The sequence below is a fragment of the Astyanax mexicanus genome, chromosome 4, assembly GCF_023375975.1.
Source record: "Astyanax mexicanus isolate ESR-SI-001 chromosome 4, AstMex3_surface, whole genome shotgun sequence".
In the NCBI taxonomy this organism is placed as follows: Eukaryota; Metazoa; Chordata; class Actinopteri; order Characiformes; family Acestrorhamphidae; genus Astyanax; species Astyanax mexicanus.
The window spans coordinates 14,704,178-14,728,744 of record NC_064411.1 but is presented as its reverse complement, the minus strand read 5'-3'; the positions used below and the strand labels follow the sequence as shown (position 1 = coordinate 14,728,744).

At 37.0% G+C, this 24,567-nt stretch overlaps 3 protein-coding genes across 5 annotated transcripts in view; 2 read left to right on the top strand and 1 right to left on the bottom strand.

Annotated features, from left to right (window-relative positions):
* LOC125801351 (uncharacterized) overlaps positions 1–10,909 on the top strand; it is a 56,192-nt gene extending 45,283 nt beyond the window's left edge. Inside the window, exons 2-5 of one of the 2 annotated variants that reach the window (XM_049477936.1) lie at positions 7,950–8,246; positions 8,338–8,498; positions 9,947–10,026; positions 10,552–10,909. In XM_049477936.1, the coding sequence (XP_049333893.1) occupies positions 7,950–8,246; positions 8,338–8,498; positions 9,947–10,026; positions 10,552–10,553 (540 nt within the window). In that variant the 3' untranslated portion in view covers positions 10,554–10,909. Of the gene's footprint in view, positions 1–7,949; positions 8,247–8,337; positions 8,499–9,946; positions 10,129–10,551 lie in introns of those variants that run through there. The other variant, XM_049477935.1, reaches the window with a different exon arrangement.
* Positions 1–24,567, top strand: part of LOC125801484 (zinc finger protein 239-like) — a 236,224-nt gene that overhangs the window by 177,723 nt on the left and 33,934 nt on the right. The window lies entirely within an intron of this gene.
* The window catches only part of LOC111197348 (zinc finger protein 239-like), a 69,019-nt gene that overhangs the window by 38,320 nt on the left and 6,132 nt on the right, over positions 1–24,567 (bottom strand). The window contains exon 2 of one of the 2 annotated variants that reach the window (XR_007438699.1): positions 18,603–18,878. The exons of the other annotated variant lie outside the window; for it this stretch is intronic. The gene's annotated coding sequence lies outside the window, so the exon portion shown is untranslated. Of the gene's footprint in view, positions 1–18,602; positions 18,879–24,567 lie in introns of those variants that run through there. 2 annotated transcript variants of the gene reach the window in all.

Genomic DNA, 24,567 nt, shown 5'->3' with positions numbered 1-24,567 from the left:
ACCTGCCCATTTGTCTGAGGGTGGTAGGCACTTGAGACAGCATGTTTGATTTTCAGAGTTGCAAAGATGTTTTCATTCAGCTGTGTGCAAATCATCAAAAAGGAAATACAGTGTGCATAGCAGAATGTCAGAAAAACATGTGTGCTAATTAAGATAAATATCAATGTTAAGAATTCACATTATACTAGACTTTTACCTCATTAACGAACTCTCTCCCTTGGTCAGTAATAATTTTCTTGACCATGCCGAACAAGTAGAGTGTCTTTATGATGGCTGCTGACACTTCAGTTGCAGTCTTATTTTGCAGTGGCTCAGCAACAACCCACTTTGTATATAAATCAGTCATGGTCAACACATACTTGTTTTTTTGACCAGTTTCTCGCAGTGGGCCAATTAAATCCAGGCCAATCACCTCCCATGCAGCCTTCACCTAAACACATATTTTCCATTACCTTTCAAAACATTTATTTTCTCTATTAAACAAAACAGAATTTGGAATACCTTAATAGAATGTAACACTGGTGTCCCCGTCTTCATGGGGTCATTTAGTTGGCAGCGGTGACAACACTTCACCTAAAAAAAAACAAAAAAAAGAAGAATTAAGTTGGGACAGTGTCTAAACATGTACAAAAAGTAAAATAAAATGCATATCATAAATACATATTAGAATAAGGGGTGTGCTATATAATTTCGTGCACAATAATATTTGTCGTTACATTACTTTGTTTTTGTTACACTATTTTTATACAAAATCAGAATCTTGGTAACTATCTATGAAAGATTTCTTTTGTTTCTACTGAATAAATAATATGAGGCTGAAGTTGGTTTGATATTCGCAGCTGCCGCTTCACTGAACCACCGTGAACTAAAGGGAGCGTTCACAAACTGTTCCGCATATTATATTTAACACCTCACATATCAACACTGAAGGAGCTATAATGAAGAAAAGCAGTACAGCTGTTTATTAACTATGTAAATATACATTATGTTATAAAATGCAATTTTATATACACGACCTTCCACTTATTTTCTGTTCTAGTGTAATTCATTCATTTCCTAAGTAGAAAACATCTTAAATAGAGAATTAGCCTCCTACCTTAAGAGAAAACCTGGCATTAGCCTGGCCAGAGCTAACTGTTAACTGTAAAATATTTATTTTAATTACTGAATATTAAATTAATAAATTTTATATATAATTTAAAAACTACAATAATATTTTAAAAGCCGTTGCGCTCAAAAAAAAAATCCAGTGTGATTTTAAGAATTTTTTCATCTTGGGCCAGACCAAATACTGATACTGATAAATGATATGAAATTCTAGTCTCCTATTTTAAGGAAAACCTAGAATTAGCCTGGCCCGAGCTGATTTTATACTGTAAAATGAATTAGCAACATAGCATACACAGCCATAATGCAGCAAAAATTTAATATAAGCTGATGGTCCAGTACGATTTTGAAGGATATTTAATCTTGGGCCATGCCAAATACACATGATATAATGAGTTTTAGTCTTCTACTTTAAGAAGAACCTGAAATACTTTATACTTTAAAACGAACTGGCAACATGGCATACAAGCTATAATGCACAAAAATTAATGAATATAAAGCCAGTGATTCCAGTGCGATTTTGTGAATACTAGAACTCTTCATCTCATGTTTATTTGTTCTGGTCCAAAATGAAAAAGTCCTTCAAAATCATACTGGAACGTCAGCTTAATATTCAATTTTTGGTGCATTATGGCTCGTATGTCATGTTGCTAATTCATTTTACAGTATAAAATCAGCTCAGGCCAGGCTAATTCTAGGTTTTCCTTAACATAGGAGACTTCAATTTCATATCATGTGTATTTGGTCAGGCCCAAGATGAAAAAATTATTTGAAATCACATTGGAACATTAGCTTTTTATTCATTTTTTGTGCAGTATGGCTCACAAAGGTTTTTAAAATATAATTTTATTAAATATTTTTTTCATTATATATTAAATTGTTAATTATATATTCAATAATTAAAATAAATATTATACAGTATACAATTAGCTCTGGCCAGGCTAATGCCAGGTTTTCTCTTAAAGTATGAGGCTAATTCTCTAGTTTAGATATTTTCTACTTAGTAAATGAATGAATTACACTAGAACAGCACGTTAAAGTAAAACTGGAGAAAGTAAGTGATGGAAGGTAGTGTACATACAACCAAACGAATCAGGAGCTGCGAATATCAAACCAACTTCAGCCTTGTATGAATAATACTGTAATATTTATACTAAATAAAACATTTATATGTACTGTGTTGCAGTTTTACGCTCTGGAAATAAATAAGAAATTGTGTTATAACTTCACAACATACCCACTCAGTTACATCTTTCATTAGGGTAGGCCAGAAGTATCCAGCAATCACCCTGTCTCTCGTGCCTCGTACACCGTTGTGGTTGCCGGTGCCGGAGTTATGGCACTCCATCAAAACAGACCTTTTTTCCTCCTCAGTACAAACAACTAGTCTCATATACGTTTTATTTGGTCCAGTGTAAAACAATCGGTTGTCTGCCGAAAAAAAAACACGTTTCATATTTAATTACTTATTGATATAATAAAATACTCCGAGCTAAATTAGCTAGCATAGTTAACCTAGCTATACTAACTAGTTCACATAACGGGACACTTCGCTTCCTCAGCTAACGCAAACCTTTCTAAAATATGATATGATTTTAACTTACCTTTTGCTATGAAGTTTTCAGACACACGCCGCATTTCCTTGCGCATTTTTTTGTTGCATGGTGGAGTAAATGTTCCACTTAAAATGTACTCTTTCAGAGCTCTGTAAAAACATAAGTCCTTCATTTTGAAACCGCGTTTTACAAGCTGTTTGCGACAGTGTGAGCGGAACCACAACTTGGCATTGCCTACCTGATCTGTGCCCCTGCTCAGTTTGCAATGCGCATGCGTGCGCATGCGCGGAACAAATCGGGCAGGGGGTACAGATCGGGTAGTGACAAGCAGTAGAACCAAAACTTTTGCAGCTCAAAAACCAATCCTGCTTTAGAGCGAGGATAGGACTGCCTACCTAACTATCATACAAATGCAGAAATACAGAAATAAATAAATTAATAAATGTGGCAATAAATCAATAAATAAATGTAGAAATGTTGAAATAAATGAATGAATAAATAAATGAAAAAATAAATAAATGCACATATAAATGAATAAATAAAAATAAATATAAAAAATTAGAAATGTATTTATTAATTTATTTATTTACCTATACAATTATTCATGCGTGTATTTATTTTTTATATATTTATTTATTTATTCATTTCTATGTGTATTTATATATGTATTTATTTATTTCAACATTTATTTATTTATTCATTTATTTATTTCAACATTTATTTATTTCTACATTTATATGTGCATTTATTTATTTATTTATTTATTTATACGTATGTCATTTTTGGTCCTCCATACTGTAATACTTAAATATATAAATACATCTACATTAATTATAAGGAAAATGTGTTGATTATAAAGATTAAAATAATATAAAGACAATTAAAATAAAGATCATTTAATAATTCATTGATGTCTCCTCCTCAGTAAATTTATATCTTACTCCCTGAGAGCATTACACACCCACCAGTATAGTTTTTCTTATTTATATTTTCTGAGTAGGCTCTAAAAGCAAGTTATACCTTCTCTACACATATTTAATTGTACGCTTGTTTCTATAGATACAACTATCAACTAATAGAATCAAAGTACAGTAATAGTTTAATGTTAAATATGTTTATTGCAGTCATATTTACAAATATAATGCTGTTATGTTTTTTCTTTTGTATGACATGACCATTTTAAATTCAGCATCACATTCTTGAAATAAGTACTTGGAAAATTGGGCACCAGCAGAAGCGAAAGTAGGGGCAGCAACATTAAAACATATTAATTTACTGACAATAATAAAATGTATCTATGATTTTCCTATTTCCTTTTTTTGCCAATATAAAACATGAATAATTTAATTGCTCTGAAAAGCTCCACTATTTTACTTAATGTTGTTAAATTCTCCTGTTGTGTCTAACAGGATAACTGTGTGTGTGTAATTTAATTTTAAACTTTTTCAAGTAAAACATTTTTGTCTCTAGTATACTAATATACTGCATACACAAACAACTTCTAGTGTGATTTTACAAATTAGAGAAATGTTGACTAAAGCTTATTTGGTAGTAGTGAGTGTGTTTATATAAAAATGTGCTAGCTAAGTTAATAACATACACTTTTAACGAATTAGCAGAGTGTGCAGGAACGTATTACTGAACTCTGGAATAAACAATACAAATAAAGATTTTTTTATATTAACTCACAGACACAGCACCATTTTATTTAACTAAAAAGCTAGCTAAAACAAACATTACACAGTGACTTGTAGAGACACACAACCACTAAGTTAACCTAGCTGACTAGCTAGCTAATGTACAACATCTAAACAAAAGTTCTGTGGAAGCATTTAGGTTAGCTAGTAAAGACCAATTCGCTAGCTAACTACCAAATTGGTTAACTAGCAAGCCTAAATGCTTTTACAGTATGTATGTTTGTAAAAGCATTTAAGCTAACGCTAGCAAACTGGCTGGTTTCTATCCTAGCTAGCTAACTGTTTATAGCTTAGCTAACGTAAATACCGAAACAGTACTTCTGTTCTGGCCTTGTACACTAGTTAACAATTTGAATTTCAAGTAAAAACATACTTTTTGGTTGTCTGTTAGTAACTGTTATAGCAACATTAACATTTACATTAACATGAAATGTGTTTAATGCTACATTCTGAGATAATTTAGCTTCAGATAATATCACCTTGATATGCTGCTAAGTTAGCTAGCTTAGCTAACTGAAGAGGCAACACAGATAGGGTTATAAATCATATTTGACGGCCAAAATATTTATTAAGTCAAAATAAATTATATTTCAAAAAGGTACGTAATACTTAGTTAGGTTTGCTACCTACCTACAAACTTCAAAGGTTTCAGGATAGCTGACAGTTGAGGAACGTTGTAATGTTTGAGGAATCCGCGCGCCAAGTGCTACGAGAAACCGCACGGGTTGAACTGGGCTGATGCGCAGGGGCACCAAGGTAAATATCATCTAGATTCATTTACACTCTAAACGTGATCACACGTTTGGGGTGTGCGCGACGGTTGGTTTTGGGGTCTAGGGATGCTGATCGTGTGTGTGCGTGTAGCAGTACTATAACAGGCTCTGTGTGTGGGTGTGTGGGTGTGTACTATAACAGGCTCTGTGTGTGTGTGTGTGTACTATAACAGGCTGTGTGTGTGTGTGTGTGTGTGTGTGTGTGTGTGTGTGCGTGTAGCAGTACTATAACAGGCTCTGTGTGCGTGCGTGTGTGTACTATAACAGGCTCTGTGTGTGTGTGTTTGTGTGTGTGTACTATAACAGGCTCTGTGTGTGGGTGTGTGGGTGTGTACTATAACAGGCTCTGTGTGTGTGTGTGTGTACTATAACAGGCTGTGTGTGTGTGTGTGTTTGTGTGTGTGTACTATAACAGGCTCTGTGTGTGGGTGTGTGGGTGTGTACTATAACAGGCTCTGTGTGTGTGTGTGTGTACTATAACAGGCTGTGTGTGTGTGTGTGTGTGTGTGTGTGTGTGTGTGTGTGTGTGTGTGTGTGTGCGTGTAGCAGTACTATAACAGGCTCTGTGTGCGTGCGTGTGTGTGTGTGAGGAGCAGCATAACAGCGGGAGTAAGTATTCTTACTGACAGGAGTCATCTATAACTGTAAATAAAAAGAAAATATACAAGTCAGCTTTGGTAGAAAAGTGCTAACAGTAGGGAACAGTCAGTTTTCCACTTTGTTAGTGCAGTGCTGGTACAGGGTCGTCTGCCGTATTTGAGCCAGGACACACCTGTGTTCAGAGAATCAGCAGGTTAGGTGCGACAGTCGTTCACCAGCACCAAAACGACTGCTCAGTGACACTGATGTAGAACAGTCAGAAAGTGACACTGGGCCAGCTGTGGGCCAGAAGTATTTTTCTGCTTGCGACTCTAAACCAGCAGTGCCGACTTAGAAACGACTCCGGGCCAAAGTCGCTGGCTATCTGGGTAGTTAAATCAATTTTCGTTCATTATAGCTCACAGTAAGTCCTGTAATCCTAAATGAATAAACAGTTTGAAAATTAAAGTGATTAGCTGATCAGGTACAGGGAAACATTACATATATATTTTATTTTTTTCCTTTAACCCTGACTCCCAATCTAGCTAATTCCAAAGATAAGCTTACACACTAACACAGCTGCAGTTTATTAATCACAGTGGGTTTAATCTGTGTGTTTTGATTCAGAGACGTGTATTTTTAACCAGCTATCAGAAACATATCATCACAGTTGAAGTGGTTAGCCTATCGTTACCTTTATTTTAGAAAAATCTCCGTATATCCAGATCTGTTTTAAGATCAGCTGAAGCTGCTGCGTCCCGATCCCGTGCTAAATCTCACAGCGAGGGGGCGGGGCATCCCCAACAGCAAACTGCCTCTGCTCCGCGCGCCGAAAAACCAGCAAGCTGATTGGCTGTTTCTACTGAGAGGCGTGACTTAATACCTGAACCGGCTCCGTGATTGGTCCGGTCTGTCTCCTCATTAATAATACAGCTGATCTGAGCGAACTGATGTCATTTTTGGGGGGGACAAATCCACCTGTTTCTAATATTGGGTGGGACATGTCCCACCCATCCCCCCCGGTTCCTACGCCTATGCGCAGGGACATGAAGTCCGAGATATTAGACAAGCTTGCGCAGGCCATTTTTGACATCAAAGCATATCCTGATGCAGGGGAGATTGCGTCAGTTGCATCGGCTCTTGTACATAAACATCCATGCCTTACTGAACCTGGCACAGGTTCTGGTTGGGATGGCTGGGTGATGAGCATTAAATTCAAACTTGGCAACTACCGAGCGAAATTGCGGGATGCCGGATGCTCAGAAGTAAATGTCAACCGCAAAAGAGAAAGTGGTGAGGCGGAAGGGCTCAAGGCCCGCATGAAGAAGTCTAAAAGAGCAGAGGTCAACTTTTTACCTGATCACCCAGTAGGCCAGACAGATGAATCTCTTGAGAAAGAGTGGCCATGATTGAAGAAACTCTGAAAAAGAGGATGGATGCATTAACTAGCTGGCTAAATTTGGTGCATGACTAGCTAACCTAGGTTAACTAACTAGCTTAGCTAACTGCCTGGGTAAACTATGGAAGCCCATTCCTGCCACCTAAAAAAATTTAATAATAATAATTTTACTATTAAGTTAACTGCTATCTCAATATTTTGAGATACTAAGTCATTATTTTGGTATACTATCTCAATATTTCGAGGTACTATCTCATTATTTTGAGATAGTATGTCATTATTTTTAGATACTATTTCAATATTCTGAGATATTGAGAAATATTGGTGCTTTTAGAAGAATCATACAATATCAAAATAAGCCTCCGGAGATATTAGATTAATTTAATAACACACTGGACTTCTATTTTAGTGTGTTAAAGAGAGTGGCTGTGGCTCCGACTATTCTGTATGGTATGTATGTGTATAATTGAGCAGAACAGCGATGTGGAACTCAATTAGTCAACTCCTTACTGTTACAGCAGAAAACAGTTCACAAAATAATGACGTAGTATCTCAAAATAATGACTTACTATCTCAAAATAATGACTTAGTATGTCAAAATAATGAGAGCAGTTTACTTAATAATAATTAAAAAAATGTGCTGGATTATTTTTACTTTTTTAGGTGGCGGGAACATGCTTCCATAGTTTACTCAATAGTTTAATAAAATAAAAAAATGCATAGATAACCCAGTTAGTTAGCTATCTGTGAGAGTAGAATGGCGTGCTGGAGATAGAGAGTTAAGGCACTATATTTTTAAGATTTCTCATGTTTAATTTCTTCTCAAATTTGTTTTCAGAACCAAGAAACTGCAACAAGTTTTTTTCAAGTTCTTGCCACCATCTACAGGGATGAGAGAGAATATTCAAGGAAGATCTATGATGTTGGCAACACTGAGCATCTTATTGAAACAGCATCGGCAGAACAACTTGGATATGTTGTTGTGAGAATTCTAAAATTCAACCCACAATTTCAGGAATTTATTGACGCAGATAGGAATGTAGACATCAGGAACTTAGATAGATTCCAGCTGTTCTTATCATGCAAAGAGACTGAATCATCTCAACCTATGGCCACTTCAGTGTCCCAAGCTCAGGTATTTACATTTATATTGTATTACTGCATTTGTCTTTTTTTTTTTTTTTTTAAGAAAGTACATTTAGTAGATGCTGATTTTCTTTGTGCAGCATACTCAAGTTTCACAAGAGCATGAAAAACCGAGGTCCATTTTGGAAAAGAAAGCACCAGAGACACTTGATGAACTCAAAACCAAAGGCACTGTGACAGAAAAAGCAAGAATAAAGCTTGTTAAATTATGTGTATCTGACCTGGTGGAAAAGCATGGATTGTGAGTAAAACAAACCACCTTTTTAACATATTGAAGAAAAGTAAAAAAAAAAATACAGCAAATTATAGTGGCTTGTATAACACTGCTAAACTACAGCAGAGTACCGTATTTTTCGGACTATAAGGCGCACTTAAAAACTTTTAATTTTCACAAAAATTGACAGTGCATCTTATAATACGGTGCGCCTTTTGTATGGATTTTACTCGTCAGGTTGTAAGGAGCAGTAAACACACACTCCGTGCAGCGTTATAGAGAGTTTCAGTGCTATACAGAGTCCAGAGCCGTGCAGCTCCGAGGCTGAGCAGCAATAGCATTAGCTAGATGCTAACCGCTAAGCTAGCTAGCTTATTCACTGAGATCAGTATTATCTAAATTTTACTCGTCAGGTTGTAAGGAGCAGTAAACACACACTCCGTGCAGCGTTATACAGAGTTTCAGTGCTATACAGAGTCCAGAACCGTGCAGCTCCGAGGCTGGAGCAGCAAATAGCATTAGCTAGCTTATTCACTGTTCAGAGATCAGTATTATCTAAATTTTACCCATCAGGTGTAAGGAGCAGTAAACACACACTCCGTGCAGAGCCGTGCCGCTCCGAGGCTGGAGCAGCAATAGCTAGATGCTAACCGCTTAGCTAGCTAGCTTTTTCACTGTTCAGAGATCAGTATTTTCTAAATTTAGCACTTTTAATACTGCTGGAGCAGTATTATTAGAGTTAGATGCTAATCGCTAAGCGTTCACCGTTCAGAGGTGAGTTATCGGCCTGTAAGTCTGTGCTGCTTTGCCTGGCTAGCATTAGCTAGATGCTAAGCGCTAACTCTCTCAGAGGTGAGTTTTATCAGCCTGTAATCTGCTTGTTTACCGTGTTAAAACAAGCTACGGGGGACGAATCGCTAGCTAATATCTCACTGTCTTACCAGAACACGCAGGATTACTCAGTGTAACGCTGTCGTTTAAGTTTGGGTTAACTTTACTAGTTTAGGTGACTAGCTAGCGTGCTAGCGGATAGCTATGCTAACGCTGGTGCAGCAAGCCTTAGTGGACATCTGGAAATCTAAGCTTACTGTAAATAAACTGAAACACGTTACTCACCCAAATAAACAGTTTTCAGGAGAGGAATCTGTGTAGATTAATATCCAGCACTCGTTTGACTTTGAAATAGCTAGATTTGTATACTGAGACGCTCCACCGGCAAGCGACCACCCCCGGTGGGGGAAGGGAAACATGGCGCCACCCCTGTTCACTTTGATATAGGCACCCTTTCTAGTGTCACTTAACGCGCCTTATAATGCGATGCGCCCTATGTATGGAAAAATAGCAGAAAATAGGCGTTCTTTGATAGTGCGTCTTATAATACGGTGCGCCTTATAGTCCGAAAAATACGGTAAATGCTTTATATTTAAGTTTTGAGTTGGTTTTGTTGTTCTTCTATTAATTACTTATCCAACAAGTACTGAAAAAGTGGCTCTAGCAAAGAACATCATCGCTGTCTTCCCTGAGAGTCCAGGTGGATGGAAACGGGGAAGGATTTGTAAGTACATGCTTTGGTTCTCAGTTGTAGATTGTACAAAATCATATTGATTGTTTTTAAAATTGGGCATGATTCTTGCTCATGCATGTTATGTTATTTATGTTGTGGTTAGTTTATGTAAGGATAAGCATCTGCTCAAATTTAAATAATAATAAAACTGCTCTTCAGATATTTTTTTCATGTCAATTAGTGTATTTGTGTACATAAATTAAATCTGAAAACTAGAGATTGAAACAAAAAAAAATTAAATCCTTAAGACTAACAAACGCAACAGTGTCCCTAGCATCTTTTGTAAATGCAGTTACTGCAGTTAAATGCCAAAAGTAAAAAGTGAAGTGGCATCTAATTAATTGTATTATTTATATTTTTTTGTTTGGTACATTTCTCTTAGCTTTAGTACAACATTTGAAAATATATAGTTTTTTCCAGAGATGTATGTTATTCTTATTTATTAACAACATTATCTTACCAGTAGCTGCTCTTACTGTTTTTTCTGTTATGCTTTTGACTTTTTTTTTATGCCAGGAGCACTTTTACGATCCAGATTCTCATTCTGGATTTTTGGAAATGAGACTGCGCAACATTCATCGAAAGCTAGAAGATGGTCAGCGGCGTTATAGGTCAAACAAACAACCCTGTGAAGATGGTCCTAATCCGGACAAGGAGGAGGAAGATGGTAGTGGGACAAGTGAGTGGATCAACTTGATGAAAAGGCTCAGGCCTTCTACAGACAACATTTCATCGATCAAAGCAGCAATGCAGAAAACCTTCACCTGGCGCAGATCATGGATAGCCAAACATTCCCCCTCCCTGTCTGAAATCTTTGAGGAATACCTACACTTCTTGGATATGCCAACTCTGGTAGGTAAATTACATTTTGCTTTTTCATTAAGGCTCACTGTCAGTTTTATGCCATGTGTAATGTAAATAACTTGATAATATTGTTAAGGGTTATTATATAACACCGTTTAGCTGAAAAACATGTGCACTCATGGAGGTGATATGAATTTCTCAGTCAGTTAATTTATGATAAAAGTGAAAAAAGGTCTGTGGCCTGTTTGGAACTCAGTTTGGCAATTTGGGTGTTATAGCTGGTATTATGTACCTAAATTAAAATGTCTCATTTTTTTGTTTCTTAAAAGCTTGATACAGAGTTTGGTAAAATGTTTGAGGGAAAAGGAGATTTGTTCTTAAGAAGATGGGAGGCTACCATCATTCCCAAGTTGAAGGCAATTGCCATCATGGAGACAGGCGATCTTGCATCTCTTAAGGACATGGAAAACCAGAATGAAGGTATATATTTTCAAATATAACTCTCATTAGATTTCACATATAATGCTACAGCCTCTGTGTAATCTTATTTTATTTGTGTCTGTGTCTCATTTTCAGATGAGAAGTGTTACACTATGCTTGTAGTCCTTACACATCTTCTGCCACCAGTCGCAATGAGTCGCTGTTGAGTGAAGTTTGCATTAACATTCCTTGTTGATTTTGTTCCAGTAAGTCCATCTATCGATTTGTCTGTCTATCTAGAATAATTTTATTATAAGATACATTTTGCCTTTTTTAGTAAACAAATAAATCATAAAGGACATTGAAGGTGGCTGATTTAGTTTAATCAAGTGTGAAAGTATGTAATTGTGTACATGCTTATTAACTGGAGTAACATAAAATTTAGAAACTGTTAAATCGGTCGTTTGTATTTTTAGTAAGTGTTTGCAGTAACAACTGATTAAACTCAAATTTTGGTTTCTTTTGTTTGGTTACATTTTAGGCTGGAAGCAGCATTGCTTCTCTTTGTGATGTCTGTCCTTCACAGACCCACCAGCCCCAGCTAATCTGTGTTGGAAATCTGAGGGCTGCCGCAAAGCAACATGTCATCATTGGAAAGAGTGACCGAATCACTGTTCCCCTTGAAGAAGGACTGACATCTGCTGTGGACAAGCTATTTAAGCTCTACTGGGTGTGTAACCTGGCCTATCCATGTCAGCTAAGCTCCGTGTTCTGCTTCTTTGAACACATCTATGACATGCCTCTCTCAACTAGCCGGAAAGCTAAGGTACTGAAGCTCATTTTGAAGCTTAAAGCATCACAATTCACAGCATAATGTACACTTGTCCAGAATGTCGACAGTCACAATTCACAGAAGTAAAGAAGCTAATTTGGCATCTTCGTGAAATACATGCATTGTCAAAGGGACTGAACTTCATTCTTATTTGCAGCCAGGATGGTTGTCCAAGGACTTACCACAACATCAAATCATTTACTAAGCATCTTTACAGAGATCACCAGTTAACATGCACCACCGTGCACTATTTGTTACTTCACATACTGTACTTGGCCTAACATATAGACCAGGTGGTGTGCTGCCACTTAAAACCAAACACTGTGGAGAATGTTTGTTTGGTGAGATAATTCACATCATACCACAGGCTGATGCTGAGTCCTTTTTGATGTTTATCTGGATTCTTTCAATTGAGTACTTTGATGAGCATTTTTATGCATATGTCAAGCGAACCAATGACTATGAAATGATCAGCTTAGATGATGCTTCAGATGTTAGGCCTCTTGATGTACTAGCCATTTACAACACAGACAAGCTGTACTTGAATCCAAGATCCAAATTGTTTAGCCTCACGTTTTGTAGTTCTGTTTTTATAAAAAGGGAATTTTATTTCTGTACTGATGTTCAATGTTAAATTCATCAGGTTTTCTAAAAATACGTGAGAACAGTGAACAATTGTGACTAATTTTATATGAGCTATGTTTTATACACCCCTTTACTGTTTGGACTTTTGTTTTTAGGTGTTCATTATCACAAAAGACAATGAATTAGTCACAAGCATGCATGTTTTTACATTTAAAATATCTAAAAAACATCGAGTTAATTTATTACTTATACCAAACGAAACTGTAACATTTTAAATGTAAAAACAGTCATGTTTGTTACAGTTCAAAATCAAACACGTGAATGTTAATTCATTGCTAATTCCAAAAGAAAATTGAACCATATATAGGCATGATAATAAAAATGGAATTGAATTAATTCGTTTCATGCTTTTTTTTAACATATTTGATACATTATCTTGATTATGCATAATCAACACAAGTTGTGTAAAAAATGACACATTTGTGAGTTCATTAGCCTGACACATTTAGTGTGTAAAATTGGATTACACACTGGATGTGTCAGAATCAACACAACATGTGTCGTCTCTGAGCACACTCCCACAATGTGTTAAAATTCGACACAGTCTGAGTCATTTTTGACACATTTTTTTTAGAGTGTACGTAAAAGACTTCCTAAAATCAAACTTGGGTAAAGGGAGGAACTAGAAGAGTTTGTGATACAGGGAGGAAAAAAGGAGGAAAAAAAAGAAGCGAGCCAGAGCTCAGGGTAAAAACTGGCATAAATTTATTTTTATGCAAACTAAGATCCAACACTGAGTGACTGTAGACAGGTGTTTCAGTCTCATTGTCCAACCCCGGTATGTCCCAAATGTGTCTATAAACTGGGAATAGGATATATATGATATCTCAATAAATTTTATAAAACATATTTTCTTTTTTTTTTTTTTTTCAGCTCAGAAAGTCCTTTTGTAACGTTTGTAATAATACTTTTCATTAATTTAAGTAATGTCTTTTTGTCCACAGATCTTTCAGACACATCCCATGTAAAAATGTCCCCAGAGCTCGTCAAGCTAGTAATACGGTTAGCTTATTAGAATAGGCAGCAGTGACTTCATTTAACTCACAATAGAAAAAAGGGCAATTCTGTTTATATTCTTTTTCCTAAAGTTCATAATAATACTTGTAAAGGGTTAATCATTTAGTGGGTGTTAACATATGAACAGCTCAGGCATGAGGGATTGTGGTAGCTGCCTACCGTTTCATACACAGCCAGTCTATCTCTGCTCTCTCCTACTGGTATGCAGATTAGCTAAGTGTCAAACGGTCAGGTTGTTACCGTCATTTAATGGTCCATATTATGTCAATTTACATTTGAGATTTGTAGGTATAAACATAAACATATTCACACACATATTTTTTCACAGTTTATTTTTTCACCTGCATATCCGATTAGCCTAAACTTTACCCTGTATATTTAATTCCAAGCGCCAGAGAGCTTTATTTTCGTGATAAATATTTCTTAAAACTGCATTGACACTAATGTGGTGACGTGTTCGTGTGTGTTGTGCTGCTGGGGTTTTTAAACACAGGGTTCAAACACCTTTTACAAGGTAAAATTCAAGCACTTTCAAGGCCCATTTTCAAGTTTTTTTCAGCACCTTTGAGCAAAGTGGTAAATTAATGATAACGGTGATATCTCAAAACTGCGATTCAGCAATAATCATTAGTCATTAGTCATTATCAACCGCTTCATCCATTAAGGGTCGCGGGGGGGTGCTGGAGCCTATCCCAGCCGGCATCGGGCGGAAGGCAGGATACACCCTGGACAGGCCGCCAATCCATCGCAGGGCAGACAGACACAGACAGACAAACAGACACATTCACTCACACACTCACACCTAAGGGGCAATTTCAACCAAGTTCCAATTAGCCTGAACGTGCCGTCTTTGGCCTGTGGGAGGAAACCGGAGAACCCGGAGGAAACCCACGCAGACACGGGGAGAACGTGCAAACTCCACACAGAAAGACCCGGGTCGCCCCAGCCGGGAATCGAACCCAGGCCGTCTTGCTGTGAGGCGGAAGTGCTACCCACTGCGCCACCGTGCCGCCCTCAGCAATAATCAATATATTGCAAAACTATTCTCCACACTTCACAGCGACTGAGCTACTGAGAAAAAAAACACTTCTATGTAAGTAAATAGCAGGAGTGATGGATTTATTGGTGTCAGTTTCACACAAGTTAAATACCAATGTTCTCAAAATACTGAGTATCTCAACATAATGTGTATCCAATAAATTTCGTTCCACTTCACGATTGAAAGATTATTGATCTACTGTTCGAATTATGATGTCTCTGGCATGATACGTCATAAAGAAGAAAAGGAGATCCAGTCCAAAATTGTAGTTCCGTCAGATTTTATTCAAAGAATCTTCTGAGCAAAACAGTTTTTTTGGATACATCAAAAATTGAGCAAAAAGATTATTGAAAAATGAATTGAAATAAAAAGGTGAAAATAAGAGGAAAACCCCAAAGGTGAGAAAAGTTGGGGTTTCCAGAGTTCTCGGCTGTGTGACCAGGACCTGTGGCTCTGTAGTCCCTCTCGGGAGAAGAGTCTAATAAAAACAGGCATTCGCCTGGCCTCAGTCTAATAGTGTGTGAGGAGGCTCCTCACACCCCCCGGATCCTGATACTGATAAGCAGTTATTCATCCTATACGTCAGCCGAGAACTCGGTCACCCCAACCTTATCAGACTATAGATTACATGTACAGAAACTCATGGTTCCGCTGGAAAAAATCAATCATGCTAAGTTGCAAGAAAAACGGCCTTGCTTTGAGCACAAGGACACAATATACATACATTCTAAGTCACAATGTGAATCATCATGAATCGTGCTAAATGCTTGAATAACATACTGATTAAGTGAAATGCTGATTTAGTTACACACAGATTAACCCTTTAATCAATGAACAATGAACATAGTAAGGCAAAACTCCTCCGTATTCTTACACACTTGTTAATTCTTCACAAAAAAAACAAACAAAAAAATCATATATTTATGTCTGAAGCCCAAAATGTGGCAAAAGTTTGAAAAGTTCAAGGGGGGGCCGAATACTTTTGCAAGGCACTGTATATAGTGGTTGCTTGAATGTATGTTTGGCTGTGTACAAAAGCTTTTGGCTAAATGCTTAAGTTGAAAGAATAGATAAGATTGCAGATCTTGCAATATAAAAGCCTTTTATTGAATCACATAGATATGAATATGAGTAAATACATAAGGTGATGTAGAACAACTATAATAGCTGGTACTGGATAAAACAATCAATAAACTAAATGGATTAGATATTTTTAGTACCTTTAGAGATATAAAAAAAACCCTTTAGCAAAACGATACCAAATAAGGAAAAGATAACAGAGTATATAACTTTAGCAACACAACACAACCAAATATCCCTGTAGATTAACTTGCAGATTTTTAATCAGACTGACTGAACCATAGACCAATGAGAAAACCAGTAGAGCAGGGGTGTCAAACTCATTTTAGCCGAGGGCCACATTGGCATATTGGCTGTCCTCTGAGGGCCAGATGTAACGTATAAATGTAATAAAATGTAACCAAATGTAATATAAAATGAATGTAATTACTCCTTAATGTTAAATAACTCTCAATATACTATTTATTCAATCAAATATTACAGTTGCATGGAAAAAATGTTTGCTTGTTGCTCTATTAACATAAATCCTTTTAATTTGTCATGTTATGAAATCCAAAAACTCCATCAATCAAGAACCAAACTAGTCAAGTGAATAGGAATGACATAAAATACAAGTTACATTAACTTTGATCAAAACGTTTGATACTGAAATAAGGCTTAATAAATATAAAATTAAAAATTGTGAGCTGTTAAGAACATGTGATAGATTTAGCATTTCCTCAGATTTAGCAGTTCCTCATACAACCACTAGTCAGAGCTGCAGCAGCAGCACAAGCCCGCAGTCTTTACTCAGTCAGAGCTACAGCCCAGCCACGGGCTACAGGGCTCAGCTGAGCCAGTCTGGAGCCTTTTTAAAATTTCTTCCGTGTATGAAATAAAATAACCCCACTAAACAGATAATACAGCTCTCTACAGTTCATCATGCTCAAGCAGCTAACAGCAGCAGTTTAGAGCAGCGTCACGGAGTCACTGCTGGGATTACATTATAAACAGGTCAGTTAGCGCGCTGCTAACCTCAGGATGTTTATAACTACGGAGTTTAGTGAACACACCACGGCTGCAAGGTTAGACTGTTGAAGGCTACTGAAGACTATTAAAGGCTATTGGAGGTTATTGAAAGGGTTATTGGGGACAGAAATCAGTTTGGGGCTGGTTAGATAAGTGATTCACGTGCTCCTCCTTTGCTGAGGTGAAACTGCGACTAACGCTGACACAGTGATGTTTATTAACGTCATTAAAACAGATTTTGTCAGCTATTGTCGTATAAATATTTACACAGAACTTATATCTCTCCTAACAAGCGTTTATTTTGGTCAGTAACACTCTTCGTAACACAAAAGGCATACCGGTCTTTCGCCTTGAAGCACAGCCGTCCGTTTGCATCAGCTTCTCTTTTTCTGGACATTATGGGATAAACGTTTGTATGTCTCAATTCCACCCGCGAAGTTACACCTTCCCTCCGGCAGGGTTTCCACATCAATGACTACACTGCCGTGTGTAGTGGCAGTAAGCCGTAACTTCGCGGGTAATACAATCGAAAGCGTTGTGGGAAATGTAGTTTTTGGTCAAAGAACGCTTCTGACCTATTTATTATAGACACTAAGATCTTACAAGCTCTCGCTTGGATGTGGCCACATTTGGCCCGCGGGCCTTGTGTTTGACACATGTGCAGTAGAGGGAATCAAGGATCCTGCAGTCTTACTGCTGCATAGCCTGCTGAGTGTTGCTTTCAGTATGGAAACTACAGCTAGACCGTTTTTTTTTTTCTTTTTAACTCTGAAAAGGATTTTGTTGGCCTTTTGTTGCAAGCTAAGAATATTCTCTACTCTTAAGAATACTCTACTCCTTTAAACTACGACATCTAAATTTTAAAAGACTAAGTAATGCTAATCTAACATCTGGAGCAAACACTGGCAGTGCCCTCGCTCCAACTACAAACTACAAATGTGGAGTGGAGGAAAAAATAAATAAAGTTTTTATATGTAAACAATTGAGAATGTGTTAAGGCTGTAAATGACATAAGTTGACCAAATGATCATTTCCTACTTATGGCAAAGCATATTCAATTTTTAAACCTAAAAATGTCCCAGAATGGTAAAATCCTCACTTTTGTTTATTATTAGTTCTAAAGCTAATGCTGAGATTTAATATACGATTTTACTCTGAGCTAGCATCATCGCTTTATTATTTATTCAGCATATCACTGAAGAAACTGTAAAAATGTATGTTCCTAGTTTATGCTGTTAGTGGTACCATTTATGATTCTGTGTGTAAAAACTTCTTAAAACACAACACTAAGTGTTGAAGAGCTCTGCAGGCATTAACTAATGTAGGTATACAAACATACATAAAAACACAGCATGAAATTCAGTAAACATCATCTCTGGATAAGATTCATTTTTCTGAACCTGTAAAAAGCCATTTTTAAATGAAGTTCTTGTAACAGAGTGAAGATTTTGTGCATGATGAGGTGTTTTTGGCTGTCTGAAAGATTTAAGGTTTGCATTTTTTATGGCAGAGGAACAGATTTGGGATACTTTTCTATCTTTTGTGAATGCACTGATGTAACTTCACTCTGTAAAGTAAAACTCTTCCCACAGTCTGAGCAGTGATACGGTTTCTCTCCTGTGTGAATGCGCTGGTGCAGTTTGAGATGACTCTGTTGATTAAAACTCTTCCCACAGTCTGAGCAGTAATACAGTTTCTCTCCTGTGTGAATGCGCTGATGCAGTTTGAGACTACTCTGTTTAGTAAAACTCTTCCCACAGTCTGAGCAGTGATACGGTTTCTCTCCTGTGTGAATGCGCTGGTGTTTTTTGAGATCACTCTGTTTAGTAAAACTCTTGACAGAGTGCTGATGTTTCTCCATGTTGGGACTTGGCTCCATCTGTCTGTGAAATGTAGCAAACAATTTCTGCGTTTTCAGGAGATTCTTCTGGATGGCTTGTGCTTCACCTCTTTCAGCAGTTTAACACTGTTCTTTATTAAATATCCTGGTTGTTTATTCTGGAAAAACAAAGAAAAAAAATTGTGTATTAAAATAAAAGCAGGTCAATTAACCAAAAATAATTACCTACATTAGTTACACTATATGGAGAAAAATACTGGGACATCTTCATACTACAATAAAGGCTTCAGTACTTTTATCCCATTATAAATTCACAGACATTTTAATATGTAGTTGTATCTTGACTGTCAGCAGGCTGCAGCTGCAAAATGTATGTAGCAGAAACACTGCTGCTGTCCTGAGCACTGAATACAGTGTTATACTACTACTTTAGTAGTATCACACTTTACACTATAATCCATACTACTAAAACTTGAAGCTCGGCTGCGCTCCGGTCCACACCTAGAACCTCCCGCTATGAAGCCGAGCGGAGCGCAGTGCGGCCGAACCGAGTTCCTCGATTAGGCTCGGCCCTGATGCAGAATTTTAGATTGTAGATGCAGAATGAGCACACCTGATGCTTCCACAAGTGATTAAACAGGAGAGATAGTTGAGGGAGGCAGGTCTAATTCAGTGGTTTGGCTTTCAAAGGTCTGATAAACTTCAGCTTGCTCCCAATTGTGCCGGAAAGTGGAGTTGACTAGCAACGGTAATGCATCTAATCTGTTCCACCACCTCAAGCAGTTTCACTACACACAATATCTTCCTTATTCTGGCTGAAGCACTTATGTAGTTTATGTTGTATCTAAGTTATTTATAGTTGATATAGGTTTGTTTATTTGACGGTGGTATCATGTTCCTTTTATATAAATGAAGGCTTTCTGCATTCTTTATCCTGGATGAGGCACTTTTGTTTTGATCTGTTAAATATGTTTACAAAAGGATAAGAAGCTCTGCCTCTGTTGTAATGTAAAGTTATTTATATTGGTAAAATGTAAATAGGTTATTGGTTTGTGTTTGACAGAGATGTCATGTTTTTATATTGCTACATGCAAATAAAGGTGAGCATTAATTCATTCTGACCATTTTTTAATTTCTAAAGTATTATACAGTTTTTTATGAGAGGAGGCTTTAAAGACAGTAATAGGTACAGATTTCCATTGCAGGGATTCCTAACAGTTTTTCTGAGGCCTTCCAAATATTTATATCGATATCGAAATTATATTGTATCGACCGAAATTAAGGAATGTATCGTGATATAAATTTTGGCCATATCGTCCAGCACTAGCTGTAAATATGTCATACTGCTCTAACAAAGTGTATCTCATTTTATCTTATAAATATCTTTATAATTTTCTGACTTGCAGTATATCTCTACCCCTCACCTTTTATAATCAAATATTTAGTTTTTCAATACAATAATTTCAGTGACCGGAAGCAGAAAAAGCCTGTATTAAATGTATATGCTTGATGAAGAGTCTCGACCTACCCCTTCCTGTTTTTATGTTCTAGAAATTAGATAATATTACTTTTTTTATTCAGGTGTAGGACCATTTATGGGATAATTTATCTGCATACAATCACAGCTCCAGAAATGACATTAATCTGTTTTAATAAGGCAGTATGCCATAAATATCGTAAGAAATAATGTTGCCAATATTTTTGAATATCATGATTTATATTACCCTGAAATATGGAGCCATATCACCCACCCCTAATTATCACATTCAGGGTAGTACTTAAAAATTCACACTTTTCATTTCCTATTATATATCTTCTAGAGACATTTTATATATGTATATGTCCAGTATAATTTATTTTACTTTAATCCTGCATATATGGAGTGCATTATTACCCAGCAAAAAGCTACACATCGGCCCTTCGTGGGCTAAGTGCGGGCACTGTGGGCAGGGGCTAGCCCATTAAAATTCCAAACAGGCCCAACATGGGTTTTCTGTGGGCAGCCTGTTCATTGGCTGGCCCACTCAAATCCTATAAAAGGCCGCTGTGGGCTAGCCTAAACTGGTCCAGTGCATTAATGCCCCTGTAGGCCCAGTGTGGGAATTATTTGGACAGCCAACACTTTGATGCGCCCACAAAAATCTCATGCAGGGCCACTGTGGGTCAGCCCTAATTCAGCCTGCACCATTTACACACTGTAGGCATTGTGGGTTATATGTGGGCAGCACGCACACATATGTGAGCATGCCCACACAAATCCTATGCTAGGTTACTCTGGGTCAGCCCAAATTTACCATACAATATTTTACAATCTGAAAGTTTGTGTCATAACAAGTTCATATGAAGGGTATCTGAATATTTTTTATTGTTTTTGTCTGTGAGAGCTAGGTAGATTAGCTAGCTTAGTGGATAGGAGCAACACTGTGTGAAATGTAGTATCAGCTCTGAAAGATTTTCTAAACCAAAAGTGGAGAAAAATCAAGGTACCACAGCAGAGTTGTGCAGAGACCTTTGGAGGGACACACACACACACATAGTAACATCTCTTATTTTTCAAGACATATACTGTATAGCTATACATTTTTATTTATAAAAATATTTTTATTTAATATTTTGGATAGCTACGAATTTGCTCCATGGTGCTGATTCATAATCTCACCTTTATTATTGGTAGTGCTGATAATAAATAAATAAAAATATTAAATTATAAATGTTTTTGTGCTTGACTATACACTTTGTGTAAGCCAGCAAGGTTATAAAAGTTACATATTTTTTTATTTTTGCATGTGATATTTAATTAGCCAGTTAAGCTAAGGGAAAGATAGCCAGTTAAGCTAAGGGAAAGATAGCCAGTTAAGCTAAGGGAAAGATAGCCAGTTAAGCTAAGGGAAAGATAGCCAGTTAAGCTAAGGGAAAGCTAGCCAGTTAAGCTAAGGGAAAGCTAGCCAGCTAAGCTAACGGAAATATAGCCAGCTAAGCTAAGGGAAAGATATCCAACTAAGCTAACGGAAATATAGCCAGTTAAGCTAACGGAAAGCTAGCCAGTTAAGCTAAGGGAAAGATATCCAGCTAAGCTAAGGGAAAGCTAGCCAGTTAAGCTAAGGGAAAGCTAGCCAGTTAAGCTAAGGGAAAGCTAGCCAGTTAAGCTAAGGGAAAGCTAGCCAGTTAAGCTAATGGAAAGCTAGCCAGTTAAGCTAAGGGAAAGCTAGCCAGTTAAGCTAAGGGAAAGATAGCCAGTTAAGCTAAGGGAAAGATAGCCAGTTAAGCTAAGGGAAAGATAGCCAGTTAAGATAAGGGAAAGATAGCCAGTTAAGCTTAGGGAAAGGTAGCCAGTTAAGCTAAGGGAAAGATAGCCAGTTAAGCTAAGGGAAAGATAGCCAGTTAAGCTAAGGGAAAGCTAGCCAGTTAAGCTAAGGGAAAGCTAGCCAGTTAAGCTAAGGGAAAGCTAGCCAGTTAAGCTAATGGAAAGCTAGCCAGTTAAGCTAATGGAAAGCTAGCCAGTTAAGCTAAGGGAAAGATAGCCAGTTAAGCTAAGGGAAAGATATTCAGTTAAGCTAAGGAAAAGATAGCCAGTTAAGCTAAGGGAAAGATAGCCAGTTAAGCTAAGGGAAATATAGCCAGCTAAGCTAAGGGAAAGCTAACCAGTTAAGCTAAGGGAAAGATAGCCAGTTAAGCTAAGGGAAAGATATTCAGTTAAGCTAAGGAAAATATAGCCAGCTAAGCTAAGGGAAATATAGCCAGTTAAGCTAAGGGAAAGATATCATTTTAAAAAGTTTTGGTATTTTTGTGAACCTGATATCCTGATATCGGCCACCTCACATGTTTATAGAATGTAACTACCAGTCACACACAGTGACTGTAAAGGCTATTTATGTTTCACCATGAATAGCCTGAAGAAATTCAAATTCAAATAACTATCACTATATAAGAATCACTGTAATCAAATACAGTCTGCAAATTTCTCTAAAATTAAGCATTGTACATGAAAAGACACTAACAGATGTAGTATTTACCTGACTGCATTCTCATATCTCTATATTATCATTTTAAGAGGCCGTGAGAAGATCAATCATGCCACCACCAAAGGATGCAGAGATCGAGCAGGTTGCAAAGGTTTGGCTTTGGAATGCACGGGACCGTTCAGGTGGACGGAAGCATCGTCTCATGCAGTCTCTTCAAAAAAAATAGTTAATTTATGATCTATGCTATATTAATGCATAAACAATATTCATTTTTGACATTATGATTAACTATATCTGTTCTATTTATGTAAAGTACATCTATTTTCTCCTTCATTATTATTGCTGTGAGATAAAAACCTTAATGCAAAAACTAATGTTATATTCAATTAGAATTTTTTTTTACTGGTTTGATTGGGATGACATTTTGGTTCCAAGTCTACAAGCAAGAGGAATAAAATTAATAATAGAGATCAGGGGTGGGTTTCCTGAAAGCTTCGTTACGCTAAGAACTTCGTTAACTCGTACTTAAGATTGATCGTTAATTAAAGAGTGTTTCCCAAACCCGTGCATAACTAAAGTACTACGTAAACTCGCTCGCAGATTAACGAGTGCCCTCACCCAGTCGTTATTCTTAAGAGCTTCTTTAGGGGATCTCTACTTGCAGTTCATTACCTTAAACACCAGGGACCGCCAATTTTGAGGGAGAAAAATTATAATTTCCCTGCTTGAAGCAATTATATTATGTTACTATTAATTATAATCAATTATATATATATATATATATATATATATATATATATATATATATATATATATATATATAATTATTATTATAATAATTAATATTATTATATTATATTATATTATTATATTATTTCCCGTGTCTGTGGGTGCTCCGGTTTCCTCCCACAGTCCAAAATTCAGGCTAATTGGATGTCGGATAAAAATTGCCCCTTAGGTGTGAGTGTGTGAGTGGATGTGCCTGTGTGTCTGTCTGTCCTGCGATGGATTGGCGGCCTGTCCAGGGTGTATACTGCCTTCCCCCCGATGCCGGCTGGTATAGACTCCAGCCACCCCCCCCCCCTCCCCCCGCGACCCTTAACGGATAAAGCGGTTGACGATGAGTGAGTAAGTGAGTGAATGAGTTATATTATATTATATCATATATTATATTATATTATATCATATATTATATTATATTATATTATATCATATATTATATTATATTATATCATATATTATATTATATATTATATTATATTATATCATATATTATATTTTATATTATATTATATTATATTATAATGCCAACTTTCTCTGTGTAGTCTAACTGGGCATACTGGAATTGACCAATCAAACCCATAAATTATTAAAAATCCAGATTCCTGCAGATGATGCTCACGGTATAAGCAAAGCTGCAAAGTCACCAAGTCCGTGGATTCTGTAATCAGGCTGTTATGTGGCATACACACACTTATATACACTTCCCACCAGCCCGGGAATTACAGCACAATACAATATATTTCCATGCTATTGGGAAAATTCCTGGTACTGTAGGTCCGGTGCAGGCATAGGCGTAGGAACCGGGGGGGATGTTAGAAACAGTTGGATTTGTCCCCCCCCAAAAATGACATCAGTTCGCTCAGATCAGCTGTATTATTAATGAGGAGACAGACCGGACCAATCACGGAGCCGGTTCAGGTATTAAGTCCCGCCTCTTAGTAGAAACAGCCAATCAGCTTGCTGGTTTTGCGGCGCGCGGAGCAGAGGCAGTTTGCTGTTGGGGAAGCCCCGCCCCCTCGCTGTGAGATTAAGCAGCGGGATCGGGATGCAGCAGCTTCAGCTGATTTTAAAACAGAGATGGATATACGGAGTTTTTACTAAA